This window comes from Micropterus dolomieu, linkage group LG11 (genome assembly GCF_021292245.1).
Source record: "Micropterus dolomieu isolate WLL.071019.BEF.003 ecotype Adirondacks linkage group LG11, ASM2129224v1, whole genome shotgun sequence".
Classification (NCBI taxonomy): Eukaryota; Metazoa; Chordata; class Actinopteri; order Centrarchiformes; family Centrarchidae; genus Micropterus; species Micropterus dolomieu.
Window position 1 is genome coordinate 15,616,785 of NC_060160.1, and position 11,525 is coordinate 15,628,309.

An 11,525-nucleotide genomic window follows, 5' to 3' on the forward strand; every position below is an offset into this window, starting at 1 on the left:
CATTGAGCTGAAGAGGCTAAGCTTCAGCCACTGGGGACACGACATAGTTTAAGTTTCTTTGGATACAGTAGTGTAAAAATAGATCTCAATCTCCCCTGGTCATTAGCGAGTGATTCACATTTGAAGCCAAAAATAAGAGCTAACAGAGCTTTTTTTGTTGTTTGCTGCTCAGCGACACATCCTCAGTCTGACCTGTCAGTAGGATGCTTGAGTGCCCTCTGTAGGGAATCGCTCAGGGCTTTGTCACTCCCTTTCTACTGATCTTTGATTCATGTTCTTCTCTCCTCCCTCTCACACTTCTCTCTTCTCTTGTGTCATTCATTCTTTTTTTGTTTTAGATGACAGAACGTATCACTTTCAGGCTGAGGACGACCAGGACTGTCAGATGTAAGTGCCTGTTCCTTCCTTCCTTCCTTCCTTCCGTGTGTGTGTGTGTGTGTGTGTGTGTGTGTGTGTGTGTGTGTGTTCAGTCTGGTGCATCCTGTTTACCACTTTCCACACACTTCCTACCTCACACCCAGCCAGATGCTTGGCCTTGTCTTTACCTCCCGCCTTTTACTCCCATCTTGTCTCTCTTTCTAACTCCCTCCCTTTCTCATCACATAAGTTTCTGCCTCAGCTGCTCCCATCCCCACTTCTCAACCTCCTTTCCCCTACTTCTCCCGCTCCTTCTCCCTTCTCTTCTGTCATTATTCTCTTTTTCATCATCCTGACTCACTTTTCCTGTACGCCCCTCCTGTCTGCTCTCCTCTCCTGCATATTCCCAGCTGGATCTCAGTGCTACAGAACAGTAAGGAGGAGGCGTTGAATCAGGCCTTTAAAGGGGACCAACATGTCGGCGAGAACAACATCGTGCAGGAGCTGACCAAGGCGATCCTGGGAGAGGTCAAGAGGATGACAGGAAATGACGTGTGCTGTGATTGCGGAGCGCCCAGTGAGTGGCAAAGATCTCACAAATGACTGACAGCACAGAATCAACACACATTTTATGCCCTTTAGAGTGATTGATTCTGGCAGAAAGGATGAAAGCAGTGGTTTTAAGCTTATTAACCACAAATCAGGTATACGTTTTAATCTTTCCAGAGCACAAGTTTTAAACTGACTTTCTACATTCCAGGCAACACTGAGTTATCTTTAAGACACCACAAAGCATACTTTAAAAATTTCTCCTAGCCAGAGTTGAATGTTAGGAATCACTGGACTTCCTGGCATTTCTTGACAAAATTTGGAGAAATGCCTGCGGGAACTTGGGTTTTTTAGCATGTGTATGCATGTGTGCGCCAGTGTACTTCTCCAGACCATTAACACTATCGTGTAACTGTTGTAGCTGTATTCACCCCACAGGGTGTCACAAGAACTTAAGACCTTAAGATGCAGAAATTATGATAACACTACTGCCACAATTTGTGTGGCTTTAGTTGGAGGCGCAGAGTCCTCTCCAAAATGACAAAAGGTTTCATAAATATTAAGTTTGGCCTCTTGTTTTTCCCGACAATTTTGTGTGCATTACACATTGAATTGACAATTACAATTCAACTTTGAACATGATTAAGAAGGGGATAAATGTCTTGCCAATGTCGTTCACATGTCACTGTATGTAATCTGAGCTTTTACAGAGACGTCAGTACTGGTGGTCTTTATGTTGGATTCTGTCCTGAGTTAATTAAATACCTGTAGCCATCACACAGCAGCTGGAAAGATAGGTGCATTTCCAAATTGAGAGGTGCTGAATACACTTTATGAACAGCAGCGGTAACTTTGTTCATTTATTTAAATCTCCCGGCACAGGATCAGTCAGGATTTAACAGTAATTATCCACGGCTCAGTGGTTAAAATCAAATTTCATTTGTGGCGAGAAATCCCAGGAATCCAGAGAAAAGAGCGATATATTCTCGAGAAGTACTTTAAAATCATCAGGAATCCTTCAACCCTAGACTTGGCTTCCTGACTTTGTCATAAAAAAATAAAACCAAGACTGCACTTAGAGGCACGTTTCAAGCCTCTGAAATAACAGACATGATTTGCTGCCTCGAAGGTAGGAAATCTGTCTAAAAATGTGCGGTATGCTTTTGGAAAGTGTTAGCAACCATGTATATGCATAAATATGAGCCAAAGCATGCAGAACCACTGGTAAAAGGTCATGGTATGGTAAGTCCCTGCCTCAGAAAATGCAGAATCTCTTGCACACTGGATCCTCTGCATTTGTGAGGACATTCTGTCATGACTTTGAAATCAGTTTTTCCTCAAATGCATGGAGTCTCCCAATATTTTTTTCTCAAATCACGTGAAATTTCCTCCAGCAGACGTGTGTATATACTTCTACACACTGCACAGACCATACACATGCAGAATGCAGTATCTGCACATACACCATGTATGTAGGTCAGACTTAGCTACAGTCAGTTTGGTCACTTTCCTCTGACATTGTCGGCTGCGAGATGGTAAAAAGCCCTTCAGGGAGCTATTACATTTCCAGAGCCCACATCTTTCCACAAGGACACATCAAAGTTGGCTCACATGCTGCAGAAATTACTTTTGGTTCAAAGGTTTTTGCAGGCGTACAGCGTGTCACTCATGTTCATGTCTCCCTCTTTTTCCCTCGTGTCGTTTACCACCTCTTCTCTCCATTGTCTTGACAATATCCCTTCTCTCTTTCTCAGACCCGACGTGGCTGTCCACCAACCTGGGCATCCTTACCTGTATTGAATGTTCGGGGATACACAGGGAGCTGGGAGTCCACTACTCCAGGATCCAGTCCCTCACTCTGGACGTACTCAGCACCTCAGAGCTCTTGGTAAATCACAGACGACGTCCGTCTTCTCGCTGAATCACCTCATGTTCCCCTGTTTTTCAGTTTCTGTTTGAGTCATCCCATTGTACTGATTTTCCGCACAAATCTCTTTGGAGATTTTTAGGGAGGATAGAAACTTAAGGAGAGGACGGGTGGGAGTAGATGGAGCGAAGAAGAATGAGGAAGAAAGGGAAATGAGGACGAGAGGGACTGTAAATCGAGATTAGCATCGTCCCAGGCCTTGTTCTCCTCTCTTCTCTTCTCCAAGACCTCTGGAAGTCTCCACGCACAAAATAGCTGAGATTTTTTGGGGGCTTTTGTAATCACTGTTTGGTGTAGAGATTTACAGCCAGTGGGACTGTCGGGATTAAATGCTTCCAGTCATGATTGCTTTCCTCGGTGTTAAGACGCCAGTCGTGTTAGCCATAATCAGAAGGGCGTTGTGCAGTTTATAAGGCTCCACACATATAGTTTAGGATCTATACCGCATCCTGATGGAGGTGTGACTTGAACTGGCAAACATGATGACTTTTTAATAAATGCATGTGGTGCAGAAAATGGCTAGTTTTAATATGTGGGTGTCTCTATGTCCGCGTGTGTGTGTGTGTGTGTGTGTGTGTGTTCCACAGCTGGCCAAGAATGTGGGGAACGCAGGCTTTAATGAAATCATGGAGGCTTGTTTAAGTGCTGAAAATGTGAAACCCAACCCAGCCAGTGACATGTAAGTCACCGATCAAACTTCTCTCCTCGACACTCCATCACTCCCCCATCCTTGTCTCCCTCTATTCTCACTTGTTGTATCACATTGCGCACTCTCTGCCACAGCCCATCCAAAACTGGCGACACCATGACTGAAACATTACCAGTGATGCACTGATCAGGTTTTCTGAACGTGATTGATTTGGCATGACTGGCAACTCACAGATCTGACAGCACTTCAAATGATACATTTCACCCAACTTTCTAGTAACAGTGACATGCCTGTGATCTTTATTATATGACACCATTATGTTTAAAAATAAATACGTGTTTTCGTATACCTTCAAGGTAAAGGTCTACTGGTGTAACACAGTAACTAAGTATAGTTAGTGTGTGCTTGAAGTAGACTGATGGGATTTTTAAGCTGATATTCTTTTTTTCTCTTCTTCTTTTCAGAAACATTTATGTGTAGTTATGAGACCACACCAAGATAACACAATGTAATGCAGTTTAAAAAGAAACTTTTTTTATTGTTATAAATAATAATCTGAACAAAGGTGTGTTGCCAACAGAGAGCTGCAGAGTGCCCTCTGGTGGACAAACTATGCAACGACAACACTCATAACATTGAAGGATCCGTCTCTCTGTTTCTTTTCTTTTAATAGTCATTTATCGCCTGTTATAAAAGTACCGATTTATCTGCAATTAGCTCATATCAGCAGTGCCAATATTATCGGTTGGGCTCTAGCTTGAAAGCTGATGTACTTGCTCACCTATATCATATTTTCACATGTAATATTTTAGATATCATATTTTTTGCAAATTTTCAGATTGATCACACAATTTTTCTACTAATATGCTTTGCACAGCTGTTCAAATATGTATGAAATGTCTAACAAAGTTAGAAATCACAAACGAGTTGCTGACAAAACATGGAGTAACATTTTGCAGTGGTTGTGTTTGCTTTACTGCACCTGCTTGACACATGTCCCTCTCTGAACAGGACAGCTGTTTCTTTTTTTCTCAAACTAAAAGTGCCTTTTAGAGGTTAGGTTTCTTAAGGTTTAGTAGTAGCATATACAACGTAGACCATTTGATGTTGTCATGAAACAACTGTTTTTTTCAAAATTTGAAATGGTCTGTCTACAAGAATACAATGCAAGTTATGTTACTGACAGGCAACTAGAGGCAACTTCTGTATCATAATTTTGATGACTTATATGTGACATTTAAAACCTAAATTTGGATCTCAATCAGGCACTGAAATAGTATAACAAAAATCAAGCATGTTTATTGACCAGTTGTGATCAGTGACTTTTGATTGGTGTGTCCCCAGTTTCAGTGCCCATTAAAAATAATCACACCCATTCACATTAAGACCATAAATGATACAGCTGTAACTGAGCGGCTGCTGCTTCACATCCTCCACCAGGCAGGCGAGGAAAGACTTCATCACAGCCAAATACACAGAGAAACGTTTCGCTAGGAAGAAGTGTCCTGATGCAACATCGCGGCTCCACACGTTGTGCGATGCAGTGAAGGCCCGGGACATCTTCTCCCTCATTCAGGTCTACGCCGAGGGAGTCGACCTCATGGAGCCCATACCTCTAGCAAACGGACACGTCAGTATACAGAATATTTAACCCATGTGAAGTTTGAAACTGAATCGGTCCTTCAGTGGTGAATTTGAAACTTTTTCCCAGTAGCTTTTGCAGAGTTTGACTTTCTACTCATAATAATATTCTGTTGCATCCTTCTTGCTCTCATTGATTTTCCACAAATACCTTGCATTCCCAGGTGTGTTATGGAAACATTGTGCAAATGTTTAATCTTTTTATTCACAGGAACAAGGAGAGACAGCCCTTCATCTTGCAGTCAGACTGGTGGATAGAACGTCTCTTCACATAGTTGACTTCCTCACGCAGAACAGGTAAACAAAGCAAGAAAACAACAGAGGACCACAATACATTTGCACTTCACTGCTGTTATTTACAGAATGCAATATGCTGGGATGGGTTCTGACTTTAACTAAACATTGAATACCCCACAATAAAAATACACCACTTGTCTGATTTTGACCAAAACTGTTGTTGTAATTTAAACGTTTAATAAGGCCAATATGCATATTTACATGGTTTATCCATATTTATCTTTTTTCTCTCTTGAGATTGAAGGTTTTCAATTATGTATTTCTCTTTTTTGTCTTTCTATCAGTCATCATTGTTTCACTCTTAAATAGCTGTTTGTTGTTTCTGTGTTCTATTTATAAACAATAAATAACTACATTAGTATTAGTATTTTTCATATTTCACAAGTGCAAAATAAGTTAGAAATTAGTTGACGTTTTTTGACTTGGTTGGAGGATAATATCCAGAGGAGCATTGGGGATGGACATTTTAAGCCTCCAGTGTTGGGATTAAAAGTTGTCCCCTCTCTGTCTGTGTCCCTTGACAGTTTGAATTTGGATAAACAGACGGCCAAAGGCAGCACAGCGCTGCACTACTGCTGCCTGACTGACAACAGCGAGTGTCTGAAGCTGCTGCTGCGGGGGAAGGCCTCCATAGAGATTGGTAAGCAAGCAAGTCATTTAGCTACTAAATCTGGTTGCACGATTAAAAGTATCTTAGCTAACGTTAATCAGTATTAATAGATAAAATAATAAAACCATAATACATGTTTGCATATTGCGGTTTTATTATTTTATTTATTTATGAAAACAACTATTTTGTGTATTTTTTTTATGGAACTTAGCTGTTAAGAAAGAGCAGAGGTAACTAGTAGGAATATTTCAGCCAATTTTAATGCACATTAACTAATTTCACAATTTTCTAGATCAGGAAAAACATGTTAGTGCCACAACCTACAGACACTAATTTGTAGATATTAGACATAAATATGGTTTTAATATTGCATTTAATATACCCACATTGACTTACAGCAAAACAAGGTTTTTAGATTTCCGTTGTATGTTTTTACCTTGTTGTAATATTACTTTTACATAGTAGTTAATGATGTGCATATATTTTGCCCCACTGTCTCACACAAATGTTTTTTATTGCTGCATTTCTCTCTCTCTCTTTTTTTAAAACCTGTCCTGCCCAGCAGCCTGATATTGAGTATGAGGAGCTGGATACCATATTGTGTATGGCAGATTTTACTCTAACAAGAGAGTATTAATATACTCCTTTGTCTGTTTTATTATTTATTTAAATTTATTATTTATTTTTTAACGGGCCAGACAGGGGGGCAGACATGGGGATGGGGGACACAAACACCACACAAACAGACAGCACAGAGAAAGGACATCACCTGCAAGAGAGCGAGGAGGGGGGCTTGGGGTGGAGAAAAACAAACAAAAACAAAGAGACAACCAGCCGAACAGCAGCAATAAACAGTTGACATAGGAAGACAAGTGAGACAGAAATAAAAACGAGAAACGGTCAAGCAAAATAAATAAACAACACAGCACAGCCATCAGAGCTGGAATAATAACAATTAATTTAAATAACTAACTGAAAGAAAAGCATCAAGAATAATTCTACCAGGGACAACCTAAATTTGTGTGTGTGTGTCTCTGTATGTGAGACTGTGTGTGTCTGTGTGCGTGCGGGTGAATGTGTCTGTATGTATATGTGTGTGCATAAGCCTGTTGCATCACTCACTCACTCACTCACTCACTCACTCACTCACTCACTCACTCACTCCTTGGTCCAAGTCTTTCAGGTTTAGTTCCCAGGGGTGCGGGCTTTGCCAACAGACCATGGCAACTCTTTCTCACAACACTGTTTCTGCTCAACTCTGACATCAACAAAACAGCTAGATAATAGATACAGAGAGGAGGAGGACGGAGAGAAACCAGAGAGTTGTTCTGTGTGGGAAACAGTCTAATTACACATACCTCACGTCACAGGGAAATGGGAGAAAAGAAAATGGGCTGTGTGTTTGTGCTCATGCGGCATGTGGATGCAACAGTGATTATATGTTTGTGTTGTTTTCCCTTCCAGCTAATGAGGCCGGCGAGACACCGCTGGATATCGCTCGGAGGCTGAAGCATCTACAGTGTGAGGAGCTGGTGAGCTTACTATGTTTAGACTTGGCTTATGCCTGCAAACATATCACACAAGAGCTGTCACTCATTTGTGTTTGTTTGTATGTGTGTGAATTTGTTCGTGTGTATAGTTGAATCAAGCGCTGGCAGGGAAGTTCAACGGCCACGCCCATGTTGAATATGAATGGTGTCTGCAGCATGAAGACTTGGATGAAAGTGACGAAGATCTGGATGAGAAGGTGAGACGCACTTTTGTAAGCAGAAGAGTTTACAAATTGCTCTACAGCCAGGCGAGTGGCTCTTAGATTGAGTGGCTGAAGGGGATGAATTTGATGTTTAGAAATGTTATAATACACTTGCAAGTTAGGTTGAATAATTTAATGGTGATTACTGTAGTGACTGCTAACTTGGTAGATACATTGTTGAATCTTCTTTTCAAAAGAGAAAATATACAACATTTGAAAATTGGCAAACAAACATTACATTAAAGCCTAAGAAGAAAATATTTAAAATATGATAGTAAAGATGACAATGTTCCTCAGGTGAGGTGGTCCTTAATCTTGTTGTCCCGATGGCAAATGTTCCCATGAAAGACTCATGCCCAGCCCCTTCTGGGGCACTGTAGATAGTAAACATATACTATGACATACTATGAGAGTCTTTACTGTGTGTACTGTAGGCTTCATCACAAATCTGAGTTTACAAAGAGCTTTATAGCTAGGTGAGACAACGATCAAATATATACAGACAAAATATCACTAGAAAACAGGAATAAAAGTGGAAAAAGTTTTTGTGACTGAATGAGTGAGCACATAATGTTTTTTTCTTCCCACTGTTTATAGTAAACCTACAGTGAAGAGATCAAATCATGGTTCACATCATCCATATATGCATACTCTACCTTTGGCCCACTCTGACCTCCCCATGACCTCTTGCTGCCCCTCCAGCCCAGCCCTCATCGCAGGGACGAGCGTCCGGTCAGCTGTTACACCCCAAGCAGTAACTCCCACCTCCAGAGCAGTCTGGGCTCTGCAGGCCGCGATGCCGCCAGCCTCGCCAAGGACAAGCAGCGTACCTTCATTCCCAACATGGTCAACAACGAGACCTATGGCACCATCCTCAACGCCAACCCACCTCAGCCTGCCACCACCTCTGCTCCGCCCTTGCCCCCAAGGAACCTGGGTAAGCTCAGAACTAGAAGAAAGGCAAATGTTAAAACGATAGAAGCATTTGTAGGTGAAATTGAGTATGTCTCATCATCATTTTAGGAATATTTTTACAAGGATGAATAGATGAAGATGTTAATCAAAACCCAGCTAAACATGTTGACCTTTCCGACCTGAATCTGACCTCTTCGCCTGCCTCAGGGAAGCAATATTTTTAAAATATACCCTAGAGGAACAACCTCATTTAGATCTACAGTATGTGTGAGGGCCTAGTCTCATTTGGCCCCGTGCCACTGGTTTCCAAGGCCTTTATATTAATTACTATGCAGGTCTTGGTGACCTTTTGAACTGTTTCAACACCACAGATGTCTCTGGGTCCTGGAGCAGGCAAAAGTCACATTGGAGACAGATGGATAGGCAGCTTCCCCAGAAAGTTGTTGACCTCTTTCTGTATTTACACGTGAAGTCTAAACGAGGAGGATTTCATGTAAAAGGTCTTTAAAGAAATGTGTGGTATTACTTTATAAAAAAAAATCTAAAACCTTCTGTGATGAAAGTCTGTATATGTGCTGCTAGAAAACTTTCTCTTTAATAACATTAGTGGCTGTCTGGAGTGCTGCCAACAGAGGAGGAGAAACGGCCAGCTGTGTTGCCCACCGTGGCCCCCCAGCCCCGACAGTCTCCACATTCCCTCTCCCCATTAACTGTCGCTTCCAATTACACTCAAATGGAAACGGCTTGACTCTTAAAGTGGACGCTGGTGCTGGCACTCTCTCTCAATCTCTTAATAACCCTTCTCTCTCTCCGTCTCTCTTTCTCAGGCCAGTTACCCGGTCTGGGGGGCATCGGTCAGTCTTCAGTGTCCAGTAGCTGGAAGCCCGGTTCTTTAGACCTGGTTGGCCGCCAGCGGTCATCCTCAGACCCCCCCAACATGCACCCTCCTGTCCCCCCAATGAGACTCACTTCAACTGGAGGTATGGACCTCAAGGCACATTCCTCTGAATTTAAAACACTATACTGATATGAAGATAAGACAAAGTCTGCTTATATCCGTGAAGCATAGTTTCATGTGTACTAAATACGTTACGTAAGGAGGCATTTAAATGTTTAATTTTCATATTGGATTCATTGGATTTCAAATTGATTGTTTTCTTCTGATAAGTTTATTTTAATTAATTTATCTCTTTATTTTGATTTAATCATTTAGAATGCAAATGGTACGTTAAGTGTGCAAAGATGTGAAATAAAAGGCAGTGAGTGTGTTTTATTTTGTGTCTAAGGTCTGGGTCCTCCTGTGACAAAGATGGACGCCATGAGCGGACAGTCCAAGTCGGGCCAGGGACCACTGGGGTCCAGAGCAGTGCCACCTAAATCTCCTGCAGGGTAAGAACAAAAAAAACACATGTATAAAGTGTTATATCTGTGTGTATATATATACACATGTATATCTACCATCAGCGTTCAGTGGCTTCTTAGCGACAGGAAAATAATAAACAATAATTCACTACACATGAACAGGAACATGGTGCTTTACCCCCAAGGGTTGTGCATCTTGCTGTTGTGAATGTTTGTCTTATAACCTGGTGTGCGTTTCCCAAGACAAATGAGCCTACATGGCTGCTGTTTAGCTGCTTCATTAGCTTCCAGGCTAAGCTCTGCACCGAGTCAGACAAGCAATAACTCTCCTCCACAGTCTTTTTTTTTTTTTTTTAAATCTATAGTGCTTTTATAGCTCTGTAACAGAGATGTTGAGTTTTAGAGAGCTGGACCGTTTTCTTTTAGATTTGCGTCTTCATATGACTATTACTTTGTTGGCAAGAGTGCAAATTTTTACATTAATTCTTTTGTTTTACAGCAATGATAAAAGTTTCAACAGAGGACCTCTAAATCGAACACAATCTATCGAAAGACCAGGTGAGTGTACAGATGACAGTGTGTCTCACACTATCAGTCCTGTTAAATCAGTGTCTGTCCAGCGTACAGAGTTGATGTCGTTTTAATATCCGTCTTTTCCGTTTTCTTCTGTGGAAACATGCAAGGTTTTGTTGTCGTTGTGACTTCATTTCCTCTTCCTGTTCCAGCTAAGGAAGTGCCAGGATGCTCCCAGAACTCCATAGGTCAGTCTCTGCCTCCAGCCCCCGTGCCGAGAAAGGCCTACCCAGTGAGTCCCTCATTCTTCCTCTCACTATCATCCAGATACTGTTGATTGTAAAGTGCTTGTAAGTGTATTCATTCACACTGTTGTACCGATTCACTGGCTGCTGATTTTCCAAGTCAATTATTAGTGTTGTGCAATTCCCTTCAGTACGCCGCAGGCCGACTTATTGCCTCAGTGTTTCCAGGGTCTGCTGGTGCAGTAAACTTCCTTCCCGTGCAGGCAAAGAGCTTCTTTCTCAGTTTCTAAAGAGAATCAAGGTGAAAGATGGGGCATTTCTTTTAATTTGTCAGTCAGTGGAGAATCCCACAAATCCCAATGTTTAACATTATTGTGCAAATGAATAAATAAATACATTTGCTCAGAGGTGCAAAAAATAAACAAAGTAAAACAGCCGAGACCGCCCGTAAAAATCCCTTTTATTTGTACAGCCCAAAATAAACATACATGTAGAGTTTCCACCATACTCAGATTGGTGCATTATCCTTATTATGTTGACTCATGATTCCAGAGGAGGGTCACTCTCAATGACAAGAAGTCACTTTATTTGTAGAAGACAATATGTTTTTGGCTGTCCAGCCTTCATATCCCAAAATCACAAATTTGCTTCAACGGGCTTTATAAGCCCATCTGTCCCTAGACCCTAAATTCAGAAGGAGGAACCCC

General features: G+C 41.5%; 1 protein-coding gene across 3 annotated transcripts in view; it reads left to right on the forward strand.

Moving 5' to 3' along the window:
* Window positions 1-11,525, forward strand: part of asap2a (ArfGAP with SH3 domain, ankyrin repeat and PH domain 2a) — a 77,751-nt gene that overhangs the window by 62,333 nt on the left and 3,893 nt on the right. For 2 of the 3 annotated variants that reach the window (XM_046062787.1, XM_046062789.1), the window contains exons 14-26: window positions 768-934; window positions 2,661-2,794; window positions 3,421-3,512; window positions 4,923-5,112; window positions 5,335-5,420; window positions 5,945-6,060; window positions 7,495-7,562; window positions 7,670-7,777; window positions 8,486-8,720; window positions 9,526-9,678; window positions 9,985-10,087; window positions 10,560-10,618; window positions 10,786-10,865. In XM_046062787.1, the coding sequence (XP_045918743.1) occupies window positions 768-934; window positions 2,661-2,794; window positions 3,421-3,512; window positions 4,923-5,112; window positions 5,335-5,420; window positions 5,945-6,060; window positions 7,495-7,562; window positions 7,670-7,777; window positions 8,486-8,720; window positions 9,526-9,678; window positions 9,985-10,087; window positions 10,560-10,618; window positions 10,786-10,865 (1,591 nt within the window). Of the gene's footprint in view, window positions 1-338; window positions 388-767; window positions 935-2,660; window positions 2,795-3,420; window positions 3,513-4,922; window positions 5,113-5,334; window positions 5,421-5,944; window positions 6,061-7,494; window positions 7,563-7,669; window positions 7,778-8,485; window positions 8,721-9,525; window positions 9,679-9,984; window positions 10,088-10,559; window positions 10,619-10,785; window positions 10,866-11,525 lie in introns of all 3 variants that reach the window. The other variant, XM_046062788.1, reaches the window with a different exon arrangement.